Genomic DNA, 17920 nt, shown 5'->3' with positions numbered 1-17920 from the left:
GATTGTAGATGTCTTCTTCTTCCCTAAATTATTCCAAAATACCTCAATTACAGCCTTATTTCTCCCACCTTTCCTTGGAATGCATTATCTGCATTTGTGTTCGCTCTCCTCCTTCTCTCCCTCTCTCCCTCTCTCTATATATATATGCCAGATAATGGTATACACTTTTGCTGCGACTTTAAGTATACATAATAAATTTATATATTTATATTTAATATTTAATAAAATATAATATTTATAAATATATTTATGTTATTGGATTGTCCAAAAAGTTTGTTCGGGTTTTTCTGTAAGATGTTTTGGCCAACCCAATAGATGTGTATGTGTCTGTGTGTATATACATATTTAAAGTCACAACAAAAGTGTATACCATCATCAGGCATCTAGGAGCAGGAATACCTCTAATGTAGGTGTAGGAAGGTTGTGTGGCAGTGAAAAGAACATAGATTTAGAATCAAACAGATCTGCATTTGAACCACGACATTTATTAACACTGTGACTCTTAACAAGTTACATCTCTGAACCTCAGTTTCCTTATCTATATATAAACTGGATAAAAATAGCTACGTTATAGGTTTTTGAGAAAAGTCAAATTCAAGAAAAGCATATAAAATGCCTGGCATTATTACATGCAAGAGGCAATCAATAAATGACCATTATCATTACTGCCACATTTTCATTCTATTTTATTGTGGGAAAATTGTGTTTCTTACTTGTAAGAGTTTATACACCCTAAATATATAAAGGCATTATATCTCTTTCAACTTAAAACTTATATAGAGGTAACAAAAATTATCAATATACATAACCAGAATTTCTCAGATAAATCTTTCATAATTTATTTTCAGAATGTTTTTGAAAACAGAAGTAATAAACTAGCTATGATTTCCCATTTCAAAGGTCAAAAGCAGAAACTAGTTTTTCCATAGTAGTATTTATTGATTTTCCTGCTGCCAAATGGTAATGTAAAGGTGTTTTAGACCAGCAGACTTCTAAACTGCTATTTTGGAAGAGAAGTTATTTTTGCCCTGAGAATGGCTCCTCAAAACAAAACAATATAGAAGAAATGAACAAAAAAATGATTTGCCACATTAGAAAAGAAAAATGCTTATCAGAAATTACAAAGTAAGTGGCAGGACTGGCAAAAATAAATGAATTCCTCTTCCTAGAATTAGGGTTTTCTGTTATTTCTACGAAAATCATTAAATGGCCACAGTAGCACTTCAAAATGCCAATTAACAGCACATAATTTTTGTTTCCTCTATTTATTTCATTTCTTACCATGAAAAGCCATGGTCTGAAGCAGCCGATCAGCCACCTCCTGTGGGAATACTCCAGGTTCCTGCAGACACAGTGTTCCATCTTGCCTTGCTGAGCAGAACTTCTCAAGGTGAGTAGTCAGGAAATTCAAGCAGATATCAAGTAAGGAATAAGGAGATGCCTCCTCCTTGGATCCCAGGAAGAAACAAAGGGGAAACAAAAGTCAACAAGTTAGTTTCCAGAAAAGTGGAGAACAAAATATTCATTTCCTTGTTCAACAAGTACTTTTATTCAAATGTCTACCTTGTGCTAGATACCATGTTAGACAGTGGGAATACAACATGTGGTCCATGTTCTCAAGAAGCAGGAAAAGAGAAACATTTAAACAAATATTTACATAAAGTCTATTAAATACTAAATATAGAGGATATATTGGGTAGTCACATAAGCACACAGCATAGTACCCTAATCAGTCAAGAATGGTCAGGGAAGACCTCAGAGGCACAGCAGATTAATCTTCCTAATTTACCAGCCCTAAATTACCCTCTACTGCTCAAAATGTCAATGGACTTCATGGGGCTGAAGACAAAAGACAAAATTCTTAGATTGTTAGAATGACGATGCCTGAGTCCTTCCAAAATCTAGCCCCAATTTACTTTCCAACTTAATCTCCCACAAAATTCCTATCCCAACCTAATAGTTCAAATACGATCAGTTTATTTGGGTAAAAGAATGTGCTATAGGTGTTATCCTCAAAAGAGAAAAAGGTTAACCCAGTTATTCCAATCTGAGGAAAAAACAACTAATCAAATAAGCACAAAGATTAAGTATAAGCATTTTAATTACAGAAATAAACACTCTAAGTGTCCCCAACAACAATAATATAACTAAAATATAATTACAGTAGCTACCATCCGTTAGGTGCTTTCCAAATGATTCTGCTGAGTGTTTAACATGAATTATCCATTATTTCATTTATTCCTCACCCCTACTTTACAAAGCAGTGAAGGATTATCTTTATTTTTGCATAACTGAAAACTGGCTCAGAAAACCAACATCTTTCTCAGTATTCTACACACAGTAAGTGACAAAGTGTAAACTAAGACCTGGAGCAACCAAATAAATAAATAAATTTTTTTAAAGGTAAGTTTAAATTACATAGTTTATAGAACTTCCTTAACCTGATAAAGGTCATCCATGAAAAACCCAATTAGTATCATACTGAATGTTGAAAGTCTGAATACTTTCCCCCTAAAATCAGGAACAAGACAAAGAAATCTGCTCTCACCACGTCAATTCAACATTGTACTGAAGGTCCTAGAATTAGGCCAAAAAAAAGAAAAAAGAAAACCAAAAAGAAAGAAAAAGAAATAAAAAGCATATAGATTGGAAAGGAAAAGTAAAACTGTCTCTAATTGCAGGTAACATAATTTTGCAAAAGAAAATCCTAAGGAATTCACACCAAAAAAACTATCAGATCTAAAAAAGAAAAACCAAAAACAAGTTCATCATGGTTATAGGATATAAGATCAATATATAAAAATACCTATATTTCTATTCACTTACAATGAAAAATACGAAAATGAAATTAAGGAAACAATTCCATTTAAAATAGCATTGGGAGTTCCCTGGTAACAGTGGTTAAGAATCCACCTGCAAATGCAGGGGACACGGGCTCGATCCCTGGCCGAGGAAGATCCCACATTCTGCAGAGCAACTAAGCCCGTGAGCCACAACTACTGAGCCTGCACTCTAGAGCTTGCGTGCCACGACTACTGAGCCCATGTGCCACAATTACTGAAGCCCGCACACCTAGAGCCTATGCTCCGCAACAAGAGAAGCCACTGCAAAGAGAAGCCTGCACACCCCAAGGAAGAGTAGCCCCCGCTTGCCACAACTAGAGAAAGCCCACGTGCAGCAACGAAGGCCCAATGCAGCCAAAAAATAAATAAATAAAAATGTTTTAAAGTTATTAAAATGGTTACATACTTCACAGTTTACAAAGCGCTTTCACATTGACACATTTGATATTGTAATAACTGAGTAAGATGGACAACAAAGACATTATTTTTTAAGATGAGGAAACAGACTTCACAAAAGTTAAATGGTTGGCCCAATGAAGCAGAGACTGTGAGCTGCCAACCCTAAAACTTGTTCTTCTTTTCTTCTATGTTAATAAAACCTTTTATTTTTACCTGGGCACAGGACCACTTGTAACAAAGACTATATATCTCTGTATCCTCTGCAGCTAGGTGTAGCTAGGACACATAAGAAAAAGTTCAGAGGAAGTAATTCTTCAAATTCAACTTCTGCATCACAGGACTTTGCCTATTCTGTCTTATTTCCTGTGTTGTAAGTATGAATTCTTTCTGCTTTTTCTACTCTTCATTGTACCATCTTTCTAAATGTCTAAAATTCATCACCCAGATGAAACAAGATGCCCTCTGACCTCCGTTGGTAAGTTTCAAAATGATCTATTTATTTTACAAAAGAGAAAATAAATGAAAGTTGGGTAACTATCAGAGGGGAGACATCTAAACCTTCTGAGTACATAATTTTTAGAAGTCGTTTTAACAGAACAAACCCAGGTAGTAACATATGGACATTTATAATATTTAATTAATCATTCTAAAAAATTTTTTCCAATTGATAAAATATGTCCACAAACAAAAACAGGTTTTTAGACCCCACAAATTTTTCCTTTCCAAAGAAAACTTTCCCTTATATCTATGTTAATTCCTATTAGTAAGCATAAGACTTTTCTAGTCAGCTGCTCTTCTATTGGGAAGTACATGTGCCTAATAGTTAATCCACCTGGGCTTTGTAGCTAGAGTGCAAATCCCAACTTTTCATTTACTAACTGTGTGACATTACACAAGTTACCTATCCTTTCTGCTCCTAAGTTTTCTCATCTTATAATGTAGATAATAATAATACCTACTTCATAAAGTTGCTGTGAGGATTCAATGAGATAAAACAGGAACCAAAGAACTTGGAATAATGGCAGTGCGTCTGGAAACACAGAGCTTGTAAGGGTCAGAGGCAGGATTCAAACCCAGGAAATGTAGCTCCAAGAGCTTATGCCCTTATCCACCATAATATACTACCTTTTAAACTTTATATACAAATTCTAAATATGTTATCTCACCTGATACTCAAAGGTCTGTGATGTGAACAAGGATAATCATCTCCATTTAAAGAAGAAAACAGAGTCGTTATATATCAAGCCAGGGACAGGACTAGAACTGTACTCAGATTATCTGAGATCTAATCCAAAAACTATACTGCCATCTGTGACTCTCCAAATTCCAGTACTTTAAGCTAACACAGAAGTATTGAGAGATCAGTATTTCCTATTTTAGTAGTAGTAGTAGTAGTAGTAGTAGTAGTAGTAGTAGTAGTAGTAGTAGTAGTAGAAGCCGTGCTGCAGCTTGCAGGATCTTAGTTCCCTAACTAGGGATTGAACCCGGGCCATGGCAGTGAGTGCCGAATCCTAACCACTGGACTGCCAGGGAATTCCCCTTATTTTTAAACACACAGCAGCAGCACAGGAGGACTAACAAAGAAAGGACAAAGCAGAAGCTGGAATTTCGTGTCTAAACAATTCATCTCTTGGAAATTCCTGCTCAGAGAGATTTTTCCCTTCACCAATTAGGCATACCCTAGGCAAAGTAAAAACAAAGTTCCTACTAAAAAAAAGCAGAAGGGAGAGAAGGTCAAGTCTGATTTCATTTGGATCATAAGGAAATCAACACAGTTCAAAGACTAAATAATTTCTAGGAAGAACAAACAGGAAAGTTCTTTCTAATTAGTTGAAATGGCTTCTACTCAATCTGGACCAACCCAGCTCTTCACTGCATAGCTTTTATCCTATCACTCTCCTAAAAAAAATTTCAAAGGCTCCATATCATCTGTAAGCACAGTTCTCATGCTGGGAACACATTCAAGGGGTTCCTAGCAGAGGTGTGCCAGGGGACTAAAGCTACAGTATTAACTTGGCACATTTTAGAATAGCAAACACACTCAAAGCTTATTTGAGGGGATGAGAGTATGGGAGGTTGGGGGAGAGGGAATCAAGTTTTGCAACCAGTAAATAACTTAAAATATTTTTGTACTGAAACAAATATATTATGTAAAAGGCAAACACTACATGAATTTTAAGATAAAACACAAGATTACCAAGAAATTCCTGTTTGTAACACTGGTTTCAAGTAATTCCCTTTTCTATCCCACAGCTAATTTAGTTCCCTCTGCTGTTAGAAGTTGGAAAAACAGAGACCTAAAGAATAAAATGTAAACGATTTAGTAAGGTATTCAAAACGTTTTACTAACTGGCTCCAACCTTCCTTTCTAGCCGCATTTTCCACTTTTCCCTTCTCCCTCCAAACATGCTACCTACTAGATACACTAAACTGTGTGTTCCCTAAAGCAACCTACTATTTACCATCACTTCCTAAGCACTTTAACAGGCACTTTCACACCTCTTGAGCCTTTTTTTAGATTAGTCCTTCTATGTGGCAAAATCTCACACATCCTTCAACATTCAGTTCTGTGAATATCTTTCCTAATTTCCAGGGCAGAATTAATTTGACCCTCAGCACCTGGGTAATTAATCTGCACCATTAACTATTAGCTATTATGTACTGAATGACAGTTGTGTGGTACCAGGCACCAATCCAGCAACTTTATATATACTTGCAATCTTCCAGACAACCTTGTTTTGAACAAAGTAGGTAAACTAAGGTTCAGAAAGATTAATTTACTATGAAAGATAACAGAGCCAGCAGATGGCAGAGCGAGAATAAAAATTACAAGAGTTATCATTCATGAAACACTATGTCTCAGGTCCTGGGTCAGAGCTCTTTAGATACATGAGCTCTTTCAATTTCTAGATTCTATGAATCAAGCACCATTACAATATGCATTTTAATGAGGAAACTGAGGTTTAGGTTAAATATCTTCCCCATATACACATGGCTAGCATGTTGATAAACTGGAACTCCAACTCAAAAATGAGCCCAAAGCTTATATTTTTAAGCTCTTAAGCCACTATACTATAATAATATCATAATCATAATTATTGGGCTCATTATTTGTTAACATATGCTATGTGCTATATGCAATAAACTATGCTAAGTACATTACATATATAATTTCATTTACTTCTCATTAAAATTCTGTAAGTTCTATCAGTATCCCCATTCTATGAAGATGAAGACACTGAGGCTTTAAGGGGTTTATTAATTTGCCCAAGATGATACAGCTAATAAGTGCCAGAGCCAGGATTAGACCCCAGGCAATCTGATTCTAGAGTTAAGTCTGTGCTTTTATGACTACATAAGCTGCCCTTTATATCTGACTCCAAAGCTAGTTTTCTTTTATAATTCTATGTTACACCATAGTTACTTATGACTGTATCTGTCTCCCCCACTAGACCATGATGCTGTTCAAGTTCAAGGAACATATTAACCCTTTCTGTATATCCTTAGCAGCCAAAACACTCCCTGATATTTACCTGTTAAAAGAAAAAAAGAACGAGTTCAAATTAGAATAGTGGTAAAGATACTTGCCCAGAGTCACAGTATTTGTAAGAAGTGGGGCAAAGATGCAAACCTAGGTCTACTGATTATGAAGTCCATATCTTTTCCACTATACTGTACCATACCTCAGGACAATTATTAGTTTGTCACTGACATAAATGCCAAAAAAACAACTTGGAGACCTGCTGGTTGTTGCAGTGACTCACACATGAGGTGATAATGCTATAGATTAGGGTAGAAGCAAAGAAAATGGAAAAAAAATCAAAAGTGAAAAATAATTCGAAGGAAGAACTGACAAAATACAGTAAGTGACCAAATAGGAAATAGATGCTGATTTTTTCTGAATCCCCAGTACTTAGCACAATGCCTGGCACTGTACTAGATACACGAGTATTCTCTGAAGGACTGACCAGCATTCATACAGCATACTTTTGACATACATTAGCTCATTTAGCCATCACAACAGTTTTGTGGAGCTGGTATAACAGACACCATTTTGTATATGAGGATACTGGAGATCAGAAAGAACAGTGTACCCAAGTTCACCTAGTTAAAAATGTGGCAGAATTGGGCCTTGAACCAAAGTATTTAATTCCAAATATCATGTCCTTTTTCCTATCCCATATAGGCCGCTCAGAAGAAGGAGGGAAAAGGGTAGAGGAAGGAGAAGTCGAGATTTAAAAAAAAAAAAAAAAAAAAAAAAAACCTCCATGATTTAAAGTAGTAGTTAACCAGGGGTAAATGTGTGTGTGTATAAAGAGCACAGTTAAGCACACAGGATAAAATGCTAACATTTGGGGAATTTGGGTGAATATGAGAATTCTTTGTGTTATTTTTGCAACTTTTTATAAGTCTGAAATTGTCAAAATAAAAAGTTAGAAAATAAAAATAAAAAATGAAATAGTAATTAATATTCCCATGAGGTCACATGACTGATAAGGACAAGACTGATACTCCCATGAGGTCACATGACTGATAAGGACAAGACTGATAAGAAGACAAGGCAAGGAATTATTTCTTCAGGGGAATTTGTTAAGGCCGTGGAAAGTCTGCCTGCTTAGGCAAGTACAGAAAAGGAACTAATAATGCTTCTGTGAGAGAATTCAGCTGAATATACAGATTAAAATATCATCCCCTACTGGTGACAGTGGAGTCATAAGAGTAGATAAATTCTCAGGGGAAGTGATCAGAAGCAATAACTAAGCCCTGTAATTAACTATCACATATACAGCAGGCAGAATGACATGGTCCCTGAACAATGGCTGAAAAAATATCCTATGGAAAACAGCAAAAACACCACCAGTCTGAAAGAACAGCACAGCCCTTTATTTAATTTTTTTGGTTAACACAGTGTTTTCTAGGACAGGATATAATCCTGACATTGTGAATCATTCAAATCAAGTGTACCCAGATTAGTCCTCTCAAATACTACTGGTCAAAGTATAAATTGGCACAATTTTTCTGGATAGAAAAGACTTAATTACAATCTTAAAAACACCCAGTCTCTGGATCTAGTACTTCATCTAAGAATTTACCCAAAAAAACCAAAAAAAACAAGCAAAGGGAAATAATCAGAGATATTAACAAGGGTATTTACACAAAGGGATTAATCACAGTTTTTCTGACCCCCCCTAAAATAAACCCACATATAGAAATGTCTAAAACACGGGGGAAATGGCAAGCAAATTATGGTATATCAACTCTATAGATAATTACATAGCAACATGTATGTTTCTGAATAACTTTTAAAGACAGTAAAATGCTAAGAATAAAGTTAGTCTAAGCAAAATAAAAACTGTACGTGCAGCAGGATTTCACTTAAACATCTATACAGGCATAGGAAATGATATTGTCTGAAAAGTTATTTCAGAAGATTATAAAGCTCCCTCTAAAAAAAAAAAGCTACCTCTAAACTAAACAATATGTTATGATAAATCTATAGAAAAAAGCAAGGGAAAGATTTAAAATAAAAAAGGATGGTTGACAGGACTTCCCTGGTGGTCCAGTAGTTAAAGAATCCGAGCTTCCAATGCAGGAGGCGTAGGTTTGGCAAGGCGCCCCCCCCCCCAAAAAAAAATGGGTAGTGAATACCTTGGATACCTTGGGGGTGGGTGAAGTGGCACAGAAGAATGGGGCACACAAGGGAAAAAATGGCAGTGGTTATCTTCTATTTCTTAAGTTCGACGCTGGTCTTTAGATATTTGTTTACTATGTTCCATGGCTTACGTAAATGTTTCATATAGTTTTCTAAATTATCAAATTATTAAAAATGAAAAAAGACAAAAGTAAAAATTTGTGGAAATGTAAATAAAGCTATATTCATGTTTCTGCTTTTCAAATATTACAAGATAACCAAAAATCAGTGTCAATTGAATCAATGATAGCCATACTTTTCAATAATATATGTATTCAAACTAGTAAAAGTAGACATTTTTTATTAGACTCAATAAAACTATCTTAATTTTGAATGAAAACATGTGCTTGTGTATTTATATACACACACTTTTATTTTACCTAAATTGGCCATAATGTAACTTCTTACCACTGCTCCTATACCCTTTCCCAGTCTTACATTCTCCAGAGGTTTTACCATCTAATAATGGTGGACTGGGTTGGAAAAGGAGTCTTGGCAGGGTTTTCAGGGGAAAGGCAAGGGACCAGCTATGATGTATAAAGGGAAGTACATAGGAAATAAAAAGGGAATTTTAAGAAGCACATCTGTGAATTCTATTCTATTTTACAATGTTCAAAAATCTGCAAATAAAGACTTTGAGTTATGACAAAATGACTTTTGGCTGCAGGATTATGTTCCATGGATTATGACACTGCTCTAAACTACATGGAACACAGCTTAAATAGCTGTACGTAAGCAGTTAAAGAATGTCTCCTGCTATTAAAGCGAGGTATATACACAAATATCTGCTCTTCTGCTCCTGCCTTTAGATGTCACAAAGCAGAACCCTGAAGGAACAACAAAACAAAACAAAAGAAAAAAAGAACACTGAAGAAAAGAACAACTAAGCTGAAAGGAGGTTAGGAGAGGTCTTGAAATGACACCACCTAGGGGAGACACAGAAGGCTTTCAAATGTTGAAGAAAAAAAAAAGTAATAATGAGAACCTTCATCATTAAACATCTGTCTAGCACTTCTATTTATAAAGCCTTTTCAAAACAATCATTATGGCTCTATGAAGTGAGGAGAAAAGAGATTATTTTTGTTGAGGAAGCTGAGGTTCAGAGAAGGAATGTTACCAGTGGTAGTTATGCCTCCCCTTCTTTATATATGCTGTCCCCTCTCCTTAGAGTGCCCTTTCCTACCTGTCCATCTATCAAATTGCTACTCACACTACAAGAGCTGGTGTATATGTCCACTCCTCCAGGAAGCTGTCCCTCATATTCCAAAACACAGATTTAATCACACTACATTTTGTATATAGTTCTATTACAATTAGCCACTGTATGACTTATTTGTTTAGATGGCCATCTCCCCCTCAAGACTATGAATTCAAGGAAAGTTAGTAGTTTTCAAATGCTTTTTGTCTATGGCCCACTTAAGTGGGGCAAAAAACCTCACAGGCTACCCATCCCTCTTGGTTCCCAAGTTCCAATGGAGAACCATATTAACAAAAAAATATCACTACAAGGGACTTTTACAGACATCTGCTTTAACAATAAAATGGATGTTTCCTATTTGAATAACAATACATTGTCAAAGTCTAAATTTGGAAAATTTTATGTCAAAAGTTCTATTAATGCAAATTTATATCACCACACACTAGATTAATAATAAAGTTAAATCAATGATAATTCACAATTAAGATACAAAACTAGTAACAGGGCTTCCCTGGTGGCACAGTGGTTGAGAGTCTGCCTGCCGATGCAGGGGACACGGGTTCATGCCCCGGTCCGGGAAGATCCCACATGCCGCGGAGCGGCTGGGCCCGTGAGCCGTGGCCGCTGAGCCTGCGCGTCCAGAGCCTGTGCTCCGCAGCGGGAGAGGCCACAACAGTGAAAGGCCCGCGTACCGCAAAAAAAAACTCAAAAAACTAGTAACAATAAAAAAACTACTATCAACTCAAGACAACATTGCTGAGGCACTGATTACAAAGCTCTCTTCCAAGAAATTACTGGAATTCCAACAAACTAAATTTGTATCGTACATATTTAGTAGGAGCTTTGCAACACTTCCAAGTATCAGGCAGACTTCTTCATGAGGAGTCTCTGAGGAATCATACATTGATACTCATTAGCTCTTCCTAACCTTCTTCTCATGGCTTTCTTTTAATCCTCCTAAATTTTAAATTTTCTTTCTTATACTCTCCTTCCTTGAAGTATTTAGTCATCTATGCAATACTCAGCTAGAGGCATACTCAGTCACTTCCCTGTGACTTAGTTATATAATTTGTTGGTTGCTTTGTTTTATATATTTAAAAGCTTCATTCTGTGACTATATTGCCAGGGTCATGACAAAGAAGCATTTCAGCATTCTGAGCAGTGGGCTACTTATTTCTAACAAGTGGGAAGGTGGGGGACACTGAGAATTGACTACATATTGCAATTGTAGTCTACTGTTGGAGGAGACTGGGGCTTCCACTGTTGCTGGTATGATAAAAAATGAAATAGATCCTCATAGATCAGGCATCTTTTTTTTTTTTTTTTGCGGTACATGGGCCTCTCACTGTTGTGGCCTCTCCCGTTGCGGACCACAGGCTCCAGACGCGCAGGTTCAGCGGCCATGGCTCACGGGCCCAGCCACTCCGCAGCATGTGGGATCCTCCCGGACCGGGGCACGAACCCGTGTCCCCTGCATCGGCAGGCGGACTCTCAACCACTGCGCCACCAGGGAAGCCCCAGGCATCTTTTATATTTGGGAACTAAAGTTCTCAAAAATGCATCCAATAAATTAATAGTTGAATGAATTAGTAAGTTACTAGATGGTAACTTATCTCAAAATTCATTTTATTTCTCTCATGAAACTACTTCAGGAAATATCTGACACAAAAAGTATTCAGATTGCCTTAATTTCTCAAGACAGACCTTGTGGACTTCAAAATTGCTGAATAATGAGGTCTCTCTTTCGCTTAATTAAAAGGAAAAATACACTTTACAGATGATGCCAGTAACAGTAGCTTACAGTGAATAAAGCAAATTCACATCCTTTAGTTCATTTGATAACTTTATGAAGTAAAAAAGGAACTTTATGAAGCAAAAGGAAGTAAAAGGAAATATATTACAAATTTCATTTTACAGTTAAGGAAGCTGAGGCACAAAAATGAAGTGATGCTTCCAGAGGCATTGTGCTTAGCAGGAAGAATACTGGACCAAGATTTGAATTCAGCGCTGTTATACTGCAAATTACCTAGCTCTTCTGATCCTCAGTCCTGTCCTTTGTAGAATGGGGATAATATTAGTACTTATCTCATGATGCTACTGTCAGGATGAAGGGCAAAGATGTGTTTAAAGCCCCCAGCACAATGCCTAACACAGTAATTACTCAGTAAATGTTCCCTTCTCACTTAATAGTCATGATCTTGCACAAGTTATATAAATTCAAGTTTCAGACACACAGGGCAGAAGGTTCATGATTGTAAATTCTCAAGAGAGAATTTTCCCATCCAGAGACCACGTCAAGATAAATAAGTTCCTGTGTTTCCCTACACCATCAGGCAGATATTTTTTAGTCTACATTTTCACCAACGGTGTGGTGTGGGCATTTTGTTAGATGTTAGGGTCCTGGCTTTATGTAGTTGTCTCAGTTCCTACTCATATGACAGGCTCAAAAATCTCATCTCCTACCTGAAAGGCTCCTAGGACTGACAGATCCTCCCATAGAAGGTAACGGCTCTGAAAGTGCTCCTTTTTTTTGTAACCCTGGATGATTTTTTCCTAAAGATTGGACCAGAAACCAGGTGACTACAAAGATTACAAACTTGACAATTTCAGTATTAGAAATAAATTTTTTTACTGACATCTCTCTGAAGGACTATGTAACACTGCAGTGAAAAGCATGGGTTTGGGAGTCAGACTGCCTGGATTAAAATGCCAGCTCTACCACTTATAAAACAATATAACTTTAGGCATAAATACTTAATCTCTCCATACCTCAGTTTCCTGATCTGTAAAATACAGACAATAACAGTACCTACATTACAGGATTGTTGTCAGAATTAAATAAATTTTAGGTGAAAGACACTTAGAACAGTGACTGGCATATATTAAATGCTCAATAAATGTTAGCTACTACTATACAATATAAACTCCATAGAACAAACACTATGTTTTGTTCACTGCTGTATTCCCAGAGCCAACAATAATGCCTATTACATACTGGGCACTAAATGTTTGTTGAATGAATAAACAGTCAAGCACAAATTTATTATTAGGTGTATTTAAAATAGTTATTTGCTCCTAGAGAAAGAGACTATATGTCTAGAGAGAAATATTAAGTCCCAAGTCTAGCCTTGAAATTAAACAATGGGATTGAAAGCAGACAAATGTCATTTGAGTTCATTTTGATATAAGAAACTTCCAATACTGGAACAATCTTTGATTCCTCATTTTAGTAGTATTCCATGGAAGATCTCTTTTTAGTTTATGGGGTTTTTTTTCCCCTTGTATTTTTTACTACTGATTCAACCAAGTTAGACTTCCAGGAATAAACACCTAATGTAACCTTAGATTTGATTTAATCCCTTTACCTTCTCTTTCCCCAAATACAATCATTTTACGAATGAGGGAGAAGGTCAAGAAGGTAGCACCAAAGGCACAGATATATTGTGCTCACGGGTACAGATCTTTTGAATTATTTGGCATGGACTGAGGGGAATTATTTTTCTTTTTAAAAAAACCCACCAACTAGGGAATTCCTTGGCGGTCCAGTGGTTAGGACTCTGTGCTTCCACTGCAGGGGGCATGGGTTCGATCCCTGGTCAGGGAAACAAGACTACACATGCCATGTGGCGCAGCCAGAAAAAAAAACAACCACCAAAAAAAAAAACCACCAACTACTCTTCAGAGATCCCTAGACACCAAATAAAAATGCAGGTAAGGCAAGCTTCTTGCATGTGTCACTTCAAGGCTTGGGCAGTGTGGCAAATGGCTGTGTGTTAAAGGGCAAGGAGCTAGATTTCTATCTAAAAAAGATCAAGGCCTGCAAAGGTAAACAAATCCCCTTCCCTTCCATCTTAGCTCATGTAATAAAGCTATTCTAAGAAACAAAACAAAAATTCAGGTCAGTAATCACTGAGCAGATGAGCAGATCATAGGAATCAACAACTCAAAGATATACTTTAGCATTATTTTCCTCTAAACTACTAGCATTAGTTGTTTTTTTTTTTTCTAGCATTAGTTTTGAAATATAATATGGTAAACAGAGAAGCTCGGTTAATAATGGAAAGAGCACTGGGCTTGCAGTCAGTCCTGGCTCTGCTACTTAATGGCTGTGTGTCCTTAGGCAAATAAATTAACTTCTCAGTTTTCTTATCTGTAAAACCAGTGCTAAACCTCCATCTCGACTACCTCACAAAATGGCAGTGAGGAATAAATGGGATGTGTATGAACGTGCCTTTAAAATACTGAAGTACCATGGAAATATTAACATAATTGAATGAAGGGTTTCTGGTGTGAAAAATTGGGTAATATATGGAGTTTACACAAAATTAACACCTATAAAAGCAGCTTGGGACTTCCTTGGTGGTGCAGTGGTTAAGAATCCGCCTGCCAATGCAGGGGGCACGGGTTCGAGCCCTGGCCCAGGAAAGATCCCACATGCCCCAGAGCAACTAAGCCCGTGTGCCACAACTACTGAGCCTGCACTCTAGAGCCCGCGAGCCACAAATACTGAACTCGTACGCCCCAACTACTGAAGCCCGTGCACCTAGAGCCTGTGCTCCACAGCAAGAGAAGCCACTGCAATGAAAAGGCCGAGCACCGCAACGAAGCGTAGACCCCACTCACCAAAACTAGAGAAAGCCCGCACACAGCAACAAAGACCCAACGCAACGAACACTCAATGCAGCCAAAAATAAAACAAATAAATTTATAAAGAAGAAAGAAAGAAAAAAAAGTGGCATGCTCTGATTCCACAGTACTATAGGTAATAGAATATATCTACTTTACTAAAATATTTACCTTTAACATGCTAGAATCTTACTACATTTTTTTAAGCGGTGGAAGGGATCACAGAGAGGATTTAATACAACCTTTTTACTTTAGAGATTTTAAAATGGAGGCACAGAGAGATAAAACGATTTGCCATAGGTTAAAAGGCCTATGAAAAGAATATAACTGATATTACGTAACTAAGAACATTGAAACTTTTTTTAAATGCCCTTAGAAAAGGAGAATATGACATTGAACAGGCATTAAGATGCTTTTGAGAGCTAAGAAAAGTGTTTACACGAGGGAGAACTGGAGATAGGAAAAAAGAAAAAAGATCTGTATACAGAGCTAACAAAATGTATAATTAACCACCCCTCTACATTTACCAGTCACTGATTCTTTCCTATCTGTATTTAAATATTCTGTTCTCCAGAAGGATACCTCCACAAATTATAGACAAATAATTTGCAAATTTTTATACAAAGGGATATTGCTTTGCAATTCATCTTGAAATCACTTGGCTTCTTCCCCAACTCTTTCTGATGAACTCTTCTGGACAGAAATGTTTATCCTAGGTCAAAAGTATCACTTAACGCTAGTAAGAGAAACTATCTGATCCAAAATTTCTTACCCATCAAAACTCTTTTTCCCCTCAGGGGACCTGTACAGAGTGTTCACCTTTTTTTCCCCTTTTTCATGACTCACATCTCAGTTAACATCACCTTATGCACTTCTCTACAAAATACACACATTCTTTCATTGAACAAATATTCATTTACTTACTGTGTCTCATTATGCCAAGTGCTTAAGACATGAAGCTGAAAAAATACAACTCTGTTCTTACCCTCAGGGAGCTCATAATCTGGAGCGAGAGCCAGTCTCCTTAACAAAAATACCACCACCACCGGGTAACTGCTGTAACCAAAGCGCATACAATGTACAGGGGAGGCAAACAAGAAAGGAGGAACCCAAGGCTGCCTGAGGGTAAATGAAGGCTTCACAAGGAGGTAGGGTTTAAGGGGACACCTGAAGGTTAAATAATCAAGAAGGGCACAGCATTCTAGGCTAAAGTAACAGTGTAAGCAAAACTAGAGGCACGATAAACAGCATGTGTGCTCAGTATTACTGAGCAGGAAATGCAACAACTTTTTCTCATAAAATGATTAGCTCATTAAAGAATTAGATCTTAAGAATCCTAGTATACTATGCAAAACTATTTGCTGAGCCCCCACTATGTGCTAGATGCTGCCAAGTACACAGGATCTTTGTAGACCCATTGCTGGCCATATGTACAGCTGCCACCTGATTTGTGCAGTACAATCTGTGTGGCTGCAGCAGCGCTATAAGACCACTATAAACTAGCGGGGCCTAAACTGCAGGTTCCTTAAGCGTAGTGAAGAGTCCACAAATTTACATGCATACCAAGTATGCTCTGTCCACAATAATATCTTGAAATGTACACTTTCAGTGCACAGTAGATGCTGTTAGAATTAAGAGTGCAGTATCACTTTAAAATAATACTTAATTTCTACCAGCCTTTTGGTTTTTTCCCCTAACTGATGTATTCTAAAAGCATATTCCTGTCACGTGTCTCAAGCTTTTCAATGTTAAAAAGGTATCTAAATGCTAAACACAGAATGCCACCAACATCTGATACTCTCCAAATGCTTTGTGGAAAGACGATTTGGCAATATGGATCAAGAACCATAAAATTATATATACCCTTTGACATATTCAATAAATATGAATTACTTTTATAATGGAAACAACGGTACAAATATTTTAAATGCCTGTATTCAGTTTATATTCCTACAGTCTCATAGAGTACAGGGAAGGTGTCTGAAGTAGCACAGACTTAGCGGTTGGTTACAAACCTGTGCTTGAATCCTGTTCTGTCACTTATTAGGTATATGACTATAGGAAAGTTACCTGATTTCTCAAAGCCTCAGTTTTCTTAACTGTGCAATGAGAAAGCATCATCAACCTCATGGAACTGTAAAGATTAATTAGTATATCATCTGATACATTGTGTGCTCACTAAATGCTTGAGATCATGCTCTCTAAATAAATGTCCCAGCATTCAAGAATTTTGTTTTGGGCTTCCCTGGAGGCTCAGTGGTTAAGAATCTGCCTGCCAACGCAGGGGACATGGGTTCAATCCCTGGACCGGGAAGATCCCACACACTGTGGAGCAACTAAGCCCGTGCGCCACAACTACTAAGCTTGCGTTCCGGAGCCCACATGCCACAACTACTGAAGCCCGTGCACCTAGAGCCTGTGCTCCGCAACAAAAGAAGTCACAACAATGAGAAGCCTGCACACTGCAACGAAGAGTAGCCCCCGCTCGCCGCAACTAGAGACAGCCCGTGCACAGCAACGAAGACCTAACACAGCCAAAAATAAAAAAACAAAAACAAAAAAAAGTTCTGTAAAAAGAAAAAGAATTTTGTTTTAACATTATTTTCCCATTTTAATTATTAGCATTAAAAATGTCTTTTATTCTATTGCAGATAATGACTATTTCTGCTACTTATTGGTTATATGTTTTTAAGGGTTAGCTTTAGAACCTATGCAAAAAGTAGTGTTCTAGCCAGCATTTCCTAATTCATGGATGATTCAATCATTAAATTCAACATTGATATCTATTTCATTTTGTATATTTAAAAATATTTTTTGGGCTTCCCTGGTGGCGCAGTGGTTGAGAGTCCGCCTGCCGATGCAGGGGACACGGGTTCATGCCCTGGTCCGGGAAGATCCCACATGCCGTGGAGCAGCTAGACCCGTGAGCCATGGCCGCTGAGCCTGTGCGTCCGGAGCCTGTGCTCCACAACGGGAGAGGCCACAACAGTGAGAGGCCCGCGTACCGCAAAGAAAAAAAAAATTTTTTTTTAATTGAAGTATAGTTGATTTACAATGTTGTACCAATCTCTGCTGTACAGCAAAGTAACTCAGTTATACACATGTAAACACCGATTTGTATATTTTTGACCATCTAATAAAATAATTATTTAAATTTTTCTC

At 37.2% G+C, this 17920-nt stretch overlaps 1 protein-coding gene across 2 annotated transcripts in view; it reads right to left on the bottom strand.

Annotated features, from left to right (window-relative positions):
• Nucleotides 1-17920, bottom strand: part of ZYG11B (zyg-11 family member B, cell cycle regulator) — a gene marked incomplete at both ends in the record, with an annotated part of 70338 nt that overhangs the window by 45891 nt on the left and 6527 nt on the right. The window contains 2 exons of one of the 2 annotated variants that reach the window (XM_079698304.1): nt 1282-1447; nt 3456-3518. In XM_079698304.1, the coding sequence (XP_079554430.1) occupies nt 1282-1447; nt 3456-3518 (229 nt within the window). The remainder of the gene's footprint in view (nt 1-1281; nt 1448-3455; nt 3519-17920) is intronic. The other variant, XM_079698305.1, reaches the window with a different exon arrangement.

This window comes from Hyperoodon ampullatus (assembly GCF_949752795.1).
Source record: "Hyperoodon ampullatus genome assembly, chromosome: 2".
Taxonomy (NCBI): Eukaryota; Metazoa; Chordata; class Mammalia; order Artiodactyla; family Ziphiidae; genus Hyperoodon; species Hyperoodon ampullatus.
This window is presented reverse-complemented; position numbering and strand designations above follow the sequence as displayed.